Here is a 10,233-nt window from a genome sequence, read left to right on the forward strand (position 1 = left end):
AATCTGTAACATTCTGTGATTCTGTGAATATGTACCAGTTAGGATAGTACATCAATATGAAAAGCAGGAAGGGAAGATAAATCTATTCCAGTAAGTTAAAACATCCTACAGAAGCAAGGGAAAAACAACAAAAGGTAGGCAGACAAGTAAATTATTTAGAAAACATCTGCCAAAAGCCCTGATTATTAGGACTAATTAACATTTCTACCATTTTTTTCCCTAACCGGCTCTATTAATAATGTCTTCTATCACTCAACTAGTGTGTAGTAAATGCTCCTTAAAAATATATAATCTACCTTTTTTGGTCTTTTTCTTTGGCTTCATCTCTCTTGGGAGTCTTCTCCAATCTGTACAGAAAATAACTTTAATATATATGAATGATGATTTACAGCAGTAATCCTCCCCCTGCCACACAGGGGCCCCCGTTTTGCTTGATCCTATTTACATGCATGCCTAAGTGTTTTTACACACAACAGCTTTATGAAATTACAGCTGTACTTTAAAGTGAGGAATGACAGTGAGGACTGGCATTTCACTAACTTAATGACAACTTGCATCTGCCCCAAAGAGAAAATGTGCCGCCCTTTCAGTGGCCCACACGCCCTTCAATTTACATTCTATAAATAAGTTTGCAGTAGGGAGCTATACAGATATGGTTGTGGAGGTTTAATGTTATAAAACCCAGCTACTTGTGACTGAGACATCAAGTTGGGTTACTTTAGTAACATCAGTGTTTGCTCCCAGTTCAGCACTGGGATCTGCATTGCACACAAGGAAGAATAAAAACTACAGTAAGAGCTAAAGCTTGACTTTTTGCTACAAATCATTCGTTTCAATGGAGTAAATAAATAAAGTCAGGGGTTTTTTTCCTTTCTTTTTCTGGACAAATCAATACTTTGCCTTGATCTGAAAACATGAAAAGGGCTTAACCTTCAACAAGGAATACATGACTTGGTAAGGATTCGCATACTTTTTTATGGCTTGACAAATAATGAATCAAACATGTAAAAGAGCAGAGCATTTCACAGGTTAATAAAGAATTAGCCTTTAATAATCTCAGCTGTTACCTGGGGTCCATGCTGCATGCTCCTTCTCACTGTCATGGTACTTTTTACTGTACCTCTCAATTACTATAGAGAAGGAAACAAAGAGTTACTGAATTCAATCAATTAAAAAGGCAATCCAGACACTGTCCTTGATATTCTTCTGTAACTAAACACACAATGAATTTTTTTTCATCCCTCTTTGAACACTTTATTGTGCTGTTGTCAAACACTTAAAAAAAAATAATGTCACTACTTTAAGAGGTTCTTATGATAATTCACAGGACTAATCTTTTGCTAAGACCTGGATTTTATAACCCCCCAAAAAGGCAAAAACCCCTGAATATTGCTTTGCATTTTTGGGCTACCTTCTTTCAATCAAAAAACAGTCCCACCAATAAAAAGACCTCCAAAATTATTATAATTTATACTTCTATCTTTGGAAAGCATGAAAACATAAATGCAGGGAAACAAGGCTGAAACATCAAATGAACACTAACTCTTCTACTCGTCAACAATTTTGCAAACAAACCTTTGCCACAAAACCAGTCAGTGAGATTTATCATCACTGTGCTAATCACAAAGAGTACCCAGAATTGCCAGGTCTCAAAAGGCCACGTCTCAGACTCATCATGATCAACTCCCACGACTTGAAGTACTTCTGCAATGGCAAAGCTTTCCAGCATAAGAGAGATGTGTCCTAAACACCAGCAACACATTTTAGTCCTTTTAACCTCTTTTCCAAGCACATGAACGGAGAATTGCACTGTAAATAATATAGTAGCTCTACAGTGTAATTACATCCATTGATACTGCAAAAAAACCTTTCTTGTACAATCTGTAATGACCAAAGTTGTATCAAAACTTAAGTATTTTTAAATCAATCCCATTTTTTCTTACCAAATTACCATGCCCAACTGCAAAATCCAGTTAATGCAAAATTACTTATTCTGATTGCGGTAATAAGTCATTACCCAAATAGGGATACTTTTTGTGGGTATTGTACAAAAATTGGTAATAAAGACAGACTGTGACATTTACAGTGAAATACTTCTAACATAGTCACCAGAGAAATGGAAGGAGAAAGAAGACATCAGAAATGAAGCTCAGTTTTAAACTTAGTTATGACAAGAGCAAGCAGAAGACCTACTTAAAACTGTGCAACAAAGAGCTTGCATTTAAAATGACAGTGTCGCAGGGGCATTTAATGTAGGTGGCCTGTGCAAACGCTGCACGAAACTGTCGTCAAGCAGGGGTGAAGAAACTAGTAGTTTTTATTTCAGCTCAGGGTTCTTTAGTGAAGAACTAATTGCTGATGCCATCAGTGAAAAAATACAACTAACTGACTCTCACCACTCACAGCTAGTGAATTAATTCGAAACCACTACCAAGGTGACAGTCACTCAGTCATAGCAGGTATACCTGCAGGAAAAATAGGAATGATTCATAGCTTATGAAGTGAGGAAATATATAAATTTGTATCAAGATCTCAGTCTGTGGTGGGGAGTGAAGAAGCAGGAAGTGAGGAAAATAGCAAACTTGCTATAGAATACACCTGCTACTCACTCAAAATGAGTGAGTGTTGAGAGGAATGCTGAAAATCTATTCTATATAGCACACTAATGCATCATAATTGCCAGGTAGTATTAGACATGGCTTTCATTTACTACTGGAATAATGAAGGATTTAAGACAGCTAGCTACGTCCTAACTAATTAAAATGTTTCCCTTCTCACACTTCAAAGGATCATTTGGCTCACATATGTTGTGCTGAGGGTTTAAAAGAATCCATTTGCTCTTGTAGCAAAGACAATTTAAGAAGTTCCTGCCCACAGTCCCCCGCCTGTCTTACGCCTACCAAATGTTCTGATGAAATATTGGGGAGCAAAGGGCTGTAAACCAGATAACAGAAAAGATCAGTTTAAAGTAATCTACCTTGGGGGGAAAGAAAGCAATTTTCTTAAAAGCTAGGCCATTTCTGCAACATAATGCAGTCCCAAAGACAACTGCATACTGTGAATAAGATGAAAGCAAGCTTTTTAAGATGCAGATCACTACAGATGTAATTATATCCCACCCCTCAGATGAGGCATTTTTGTACAACTAAACTTTCAGTAAAAAAGTTACCTCAACTTACCAACTTACCCTTGAGGAGATGCTGAGAACATTTGAAGCATAATTTGAGGCTATATGGTGGCTGTCTACCTGCTGTCCCTGCAACTGCCAGTTTTTTGTATAAAAACACTCTTCAAAGCTGGCAGTTCTATTAAGGAGCACACTCAGCATCAGAGATCACTCCACCTCAGAAAGAAGGCTGCAGAAACAAAGATGATTTTGAGGTGAACAGTAAGAACAATCATGTGAGGCAAAGTTGGAAAAGAGAGATAATGTCTTAATAAAACTGCTGATTCCTTGGAAATAACCCTGGCCAGCTCTCAGGCATAGCAGTTTCTTTTTTTGTTCCTCAAACGGAAGTAGCACACTTCAAGTCTGACAAAGATCAAGAACATGGCAAGCCTCTGGTGAGGTGAGAATCCAAAGAGACTGAAATTCATTTACTCAGAAGATGAAAGAGGAGATGTGATAAAAGAGTAATTTGGAATTCTTCTATCATCATAAAGGGAACTAGAAATGAAGATCAGATGTCCTGTTCTTGCCTCATAATCAAGGTTTTACCTGGCCACACCATCAGGGTCCACCCTGGGCCATCAGCTTGTGCTGCACTACAGCTGCCTGTTGTGTCCCGGTGACTGCTGGGCTCCAGCTGCAAGTCAGAGGAAATATTCTGCCTTTTGTGAGCCACGTCTGGTCAGCAGTGTGTTCACTGCTCGTACTGCAGAGTGCTGCTCCACTTTAAACAGTGCTTTAGTACAAGAACAAGTGGTCAGTCAATAAGGTCTGTTAATAGTGTTACACTCAAAGCCTACCAAAAAAAAAAAAAAAAAAATTACAAGCAGTCTCAAAAACCTTTAGAATTCACCACTATACCATGAACAAAAATTACCAAAAATTCAGATGGGATTGGACTATGTACCAGCATTGTACCTACGTCATCTATGTTCAGTCAGAAAACATTCTGGTGGTTTTGGTGTGTAAATTAAACCTCACACTTTAGAGTTCAAGGCAGCTCTTATTACTCAAAATCGGCACAAGATAGCACGGAAATGATTATTTAGTGTTTGGCCACTTTGGATCTCTTAAACATTTTTATAAAGCTTTTTAGAGACTGCCTGTTGCACTGACTGGGCCTAGGATCTGATACATGTGACATTTCCTAATATCTTGTTTTTTCCTATTTTCCTGTAACAGCACTTGTCATTTATACCATTCAGAAGAAACACTCAGAAGGATGACAGAACTAAGCAAAAATAAAAAACAGAAAGAATCACTGCTCACAGTAACAACCTCCTTTTGACTGCTAGATTTACAATACCCCCACAGACAGGTAAACAGACATTAAAATCTTCTTACCCTGCTCCCTTTTCCTTCTTTCCCACTAGCTCAGTTTTCTGACCAGGAAGCTTGGAGTTTAACAGTATAATAATGTATGTCAAGTATAGCAGAGCATTTATTGCTATCAAACAATAACAAAGCAGTTAATTTTTAATTACATATAGGGAAAAGACATTTTTAGGTCAAGTAGAACAAGATCAAGCTTTGGCTTCTAATCCAGCTCTGCTTCTGATGCAAACCTCAGTAAATCACTTATTCTCATCTCAATCTTCATATTTCAGGTGACTTGTCACTAATACTTAGAAATCTCTCCTGAATGGACTTAGGGAAAAAAAAAATAGTACCTTTTAGAATGTCCAGCTATTAAATATAAGATTGATTATTTTAATTATGTCTTTACACAATTAAAATGGCAGCTAAATTTCAATACTAGCATTTACTGCACATTTATTTGCTCCAATGCAAAATTTTTGGGGTATTTTAACATGTAGGAATGCCTATTTCACCTGTATTGGTTAGAAAAGTATGGAAAAGACTACATATAGTTAGTCAAATGTTTCTTACTGTATATCAAATGGAACAGATGTTTGATACCTCTCTTTTCACCCAGTAGTTGCTTTCCAGTTATAGCACTTGTAAATGTGACCTATAACTTCAGTAAGTGTAAAAGCAGAAAAATTCCCTATTATCTTAAGCTGCCAATTCCTCAATTATTCCTCATTATCAATAAAAAGTACATCTTCAACACATGCATTTCACTACATCATCCTTCACAGAACAATAACTACTGAAGATACAAATAAAAATAAAAAGCACACAAACAAACCTTCACGATCTTCTTCTACTGCCAAAAAATATGGCATTCTTTTCATAGTTCCTCTAAGATCTTGTTTTAAGGCCAACATGTAATCTTCATCTTCTCCTGTTTTCAGAGGCACTGGTTTATTGTCTGTACTCTGTACAAATTATGTTTATTATTTATAAGGTCTTAATATCCATCAGATACACAGGAACACTAACAAAATCTACAATAAACACAGCTCATTGCAGAAGAGTGCAACCATGCATTATGCTACTCCACAAGTATACTTTATTCCATTGTGACATGCATAACTAATTTTACAACTAAATTTATACCTTTTATATTTGTATCTTTCTGCAAAAAATGTATCAAGAAATCAAGTAAAAAAAAGTATTAAAACTGTAAAATAGTCATTCATAGTCACGCTAGGCTCTTAGTTGCCAAAAGCAGTTTTTCACACCAGCCTAAGTTACTCAGAATCCAGTGCTTCTCTCTTCAGTCAGAGTAGCACTGGCCTTAACCTCTTATAAACAGGGGTTTAACTACATTAAGTATGAGTACTCTGAATAACATGGACACCCTTTCCATGACTATTGTCACAGACACAGGTTGTACTGTCATACAACCAGGTAGCACACAGACCCTGACACAATTCAGTTTCTGTCAGTTGAATTTAAGTTAATTGTTACGGTTTGGGTTTTTGGGGGCTTTTTATTGAACAATTAATCTTGAAATTGGGAAATATAAACAAGTGAAAATAGTTTTACAAATATACAGAACACTAGAGCCAGAGACAGAATTACAGAATGGATGTTGTTTCTCTCACATGACAGATGGTGCACAATCAATACCTGAGTGGTAGGTTGCGAAGCACAAAGTGCTATCACAAGTCTCAGAGCTGGATCATGAAAGGAGTTTACTGCTTCCAGCTATATTTGCTAGCTGGCAAACATTTTAAATCACTAAGCTGATGCTCCTTAATTGGATTTCGAATTGGATTTACAGGAAGTTCATAAGAACTCATAACTCTATTAGAAATATGCAATAGCAACAATTCACTGCTTAAAATAAATTCACTCTAAGTCAGTCAACAGCTGTAATATACTTTTGGCCACTGTCCAATCATTAAATCTAATTCTTGAAATTTTTATTGATCCTAATTATGCCACTGGGCTAACTTTGATTTTTTTGAATGGCACAAGACTTCCCCTTATAAGTTTAACTTAGATCTGAAACTTTGTTCACAGAAGGAAGAAAGCATTTTTAAGTTCTCCATGGTATACCTTAGATATAGTGGGGCTAGTAATTCTTCTACAAGGCTGATCCACTGCTGACTGTAACTGCAGAAGCTGTGGTTCACACAGAATTCAGTTTCCTTGTGCTATCAAGCAGACTGCAACATTCATATTAGGAAGAGTTACAGATGGCTTAGTATCAATGAAATCACGCAACTTGATTGTGGAGGTGGACTAGGAGGATATATAGTATCTGGTTAAGTTAAAACCTTGGGTGAAATAACTATTCAAAGAAATCTCAGCATAGCACCAATTATATGTCAAACTTGCAACTTCTATATCATAACAGGTGAGACTGAGAAAAACCTTGATCAAATCCTGACATAACTGGGAAGTTCTCTTATATAAAACTGCCACCTCAGAATTGTCCAAGCTTCCCTGCATAGCAAAACAGTCAGAAAATGCTTTTTCTTCCCCTTTAATTTTCAAATACATTGCAAATGCCAAATCTCAATTAAGTTTCCTTAATTACATAAAATACCTTTCAGTTATTTTCATATTATTTTCAAATGCTTGCTACTGAAGTACAAGACAATCATCCAAAATCTTTTATGTTCACATCACTAGTAAACTTCTAAAATCAGCAAATCCATTCATAGCTTTAAAGACTAGGGTAACTTCGTTTCAAACAAATTCAGATATCCAGTGTTTCCATTACTGTAATGTCCACAAAAACAAATCATTATGAGGATTTTAACAAATGAACATCTTGCCAGCAATCTAGTTAAATGTGGGATACAGCAGCTAGCAAAGGGATAGAAAGTAAGAATAACAAAAACAATGATTTACATTAAATACTTCAAAACTGACCTCATGTGCTTAGGGTTCTCATCACATTGTCTAAACACAGCACTGAATACACTTCACCTGAATGCAGAGAGTGTGCTCTAAGATACTTGCTGTACTTACAGGAAATGGTGGTGGAGGCTTACACACAACATCAGGTAGAGCTGCACCTTTAGAAAACCCAATAGCCTCAATGTTGAAGGTGAACGCAGCACGTCCTCTTCCTCTACCTGACCCAGCCATTTGGAGTTACTGAAAATATTACAGAATTTTATTTATTTATTTTTGTTACATATACCAAATGCATGTATATATCACCTATAAAGTTAATTTCTAACAAAGATAACAGTAATTTTAAAACCACACTCAAAGATAATTTTAAATAGTAAGCTATTTTTAATGCCCATACTATAAATTTGGTACATACCTAAAATCAACTCCATACCCTCATTTCTGTTAGCCACCTCTGCAGGCATGAAATTACCTCCTAATCTAGGACTTTTAAACATCTTTCTTCCAAACCTTACATGCACTGACTTGAGTTCAACCAGGGTAAAAGAACCAGAAACAAGATTTAAAAAAAAAATAAAAAAAAAAAAAGAAAAAAAACAACAAACAAAATAAAAAGTTCAAGGATCCTAAACTTTCTGTGAATACATTTTGCAGTTTCTGAACTTTTTTTCCAAAAAAAAGAAACCCAGTTTGTGTTTGTTCCTTATGGCTTCTTCATCCTTCAGATTATTTTTTTTTTCTGTTATATTTGTAACTAGTTTTGGGTACTGACAAAGAGCAAAAAGCAAAGAGATTCAATGTAAAAGCATCAAAGGACTCCAGCATGTCTGCAAGCTAAAAACTGCACTTACAGTCACATCTCACCACCACTGTTATGACAATCTTCATCTCAGGATTGTATGACCCACGGGTTGTCAAGTAAACCAAAATGCAAGAAACGCATTTTTTTCTGGGAAGATGTCAAGAAACGGGACCAAAGAGAAGCATGGCTGAAGCAATGTGTTACTGCTTAGTCCCCAGGACCATGTAAAGAACAGTTCAAGGCCCCAGGCCAGATCACCCACGTGCTGTTTACCATTAATTGCACCTGTATTGCACCCTGCCTGGTAAGAACATATCTGTTCGAGACTTAACACTGTACCTGTGTCATCACATCTATCCCCACCATTAGTGTGTGGGTGAGATAACAAGTTCAAACAGGAAATAAAAAACTGCACAATACCTACAGCTTCTCATATACTTGTCTAAAATAACAAGGGATCCAGGAGAGAATTATGATTAGGAGCAATGAAATGGATACTTAAGATTATGATCTTTTAAGATTCGCCCAAATGGAAGCAATGGCCTTTTATTAGATACCAGTGAGAAACAGGTTGATTCAAGTACTTTCCTACGTATTATTTTCAATAGGAATAAGCTCTACTTGGTAAAACAAAATCACATTTCCACATCACTCAGCAGCATTGAAAAGTGTCTAAAAATAAGCAGAGAGACCTAAATAAATCATTTTAAGAAAGACAACAAAGCAAAAGCTAAGCCTGAGTACTTAATTAACTGTAAAAAAAAAAAAAAAAAAAGGAAAAAAGAAACAGCAAACTCATTTGAAAACAGGATGAAAAGCAAGATATGAGCCTGGCAGAATGAAGAAAGATAAAAGATACAGTAAAGGCTCAAACCTGAGCAACTATATTATCTAGGTGTGAAAAAAGGGAATCAAGAACAGAAACATAGAATCATAGAACTACAGAATGGTTAGGGTTGGAAGGGACCTTAAAGATCATCCAGTTCCAATCCCCCTGCCATGGGCAGGGACACCTCCCACTAGCCCAGGTTGCTCAAAGCCTCATCCAGCCTGGCCTTGAACCCCTCCAGGGATGGGGCATCCACAGCTTCTCTGGGCAACCTGGGCTACTGCCTGACCATCCTCACAGTAAAAAATTTCCTCCTAATATCTGATCTAAATCTACCCTCTTTCAGCCTAACAAAAAAGGGAGATGTCCAGCTAGCATGGAGAGACATGCTGTTTGAATTACATATAGTGAACATAAAGGTCCATTTTTTAAATGCTGCTTTAAAATTAACTGTCGGTAATATTCTTTTGAAATAGCGCATTAGTCTGATGAGAAGTAACAAGCTTTAAAACTGGCAGTATTTCAACTCAGTGGTTTTACTGAAACTTTAGATTTTTTAAAGCATACTGATGTAGACGGTTTATGTCTACTGACACCATGAAGTGACAGATGACTGGAGAAATCATCAAGGAAAAGTTGAGTGGTAAGTCACCAAGCATGACAAAGTCACCACGACAACTAGTGTTCCAGCTGCCACAATCGATGCCTAATGGAGCACCTGGGTGCATTTCTGTGTTTAGGGACAGTTTGTGTATCATTTATAAATGAGAAGGCAAATTTCAGATTTAAGCTTTTAAAATTTCTTCAAAACTACGTACGCTGTTGCTCGGTCAGTCAGTCAGGGAAGGCTGCAGAGGCCTTTGGGAGGGAAAGGCCTGTGGAAACAGGGTCCCTGAGGCGGCAGGTGCGATGGCGTCGGGTGTGATGATTTGACGCTCAAACGGGCTCTTGTTATCCTAAGTCCTTCTCTGAACAAAACTCTGGATTGTGTTCAGACCCTTGATTTTCAGAGACAGGTGCAATCAATGGAAGAGAAGGGCATGTAAAGGAGAAAGGACTGAAATTTAAGATTAAAACTCACTAAGAGTTTGTGGGTTGGGGTTTTGGGGGGATTTTTTTAACCTGATGCCCCCGAAGCATCAGGTAAAATATCAAATAAGCAGAATGAATTTGTCACGACGGGCCTAAGCCCCTGCCAGGTGAGAACACCCC

General features: G+C 37.1%; 1 protein-coding gene across 1 annotated transcript; it reads right to left on the reverse strand.

Annotated features, from left to right (window-relative positions):
• Positions 1-296: 296 nt before the first annotated feature.
• Positions 297-7,621, reverse strand: POLR3G (polymerase (RNA) III (DNA directed) polypeptide G (32kD); the record flags this gene model as incomplete). The annotated part of the gene is made up of 4 exons (XM_010072975.1): positions 7,502-7,621; positions 5,322-5,451; positions 1,068-1,130; positions 297-347 (listed from the first exon to the last, which is right to left on the reverse strand). Coding segments are annotated over exons 1-4 (364 nt in total), but the record flags the coding sequence as incomplete, so codon positions are not given.
• Positions 7,622-10,233: the final 2,612 nt, after the last annotated feature.

Source organism: Pterocles gutturalis, unplaced genomic scaffold (assembly GCF_000699245.1).
Source record: "Pterocles gutturalis isolate BGI_N339 unplaced genomic scaffold, ASM69924v1 scaffold46262, whole genome shotgun sequence".
Taxonomy (NCBI): Eukaryota; Metazoa; Chordata; class Aves; order Pterocliformes; family Pteroclidae; genus Pterocles; species Pterocles gutturalis.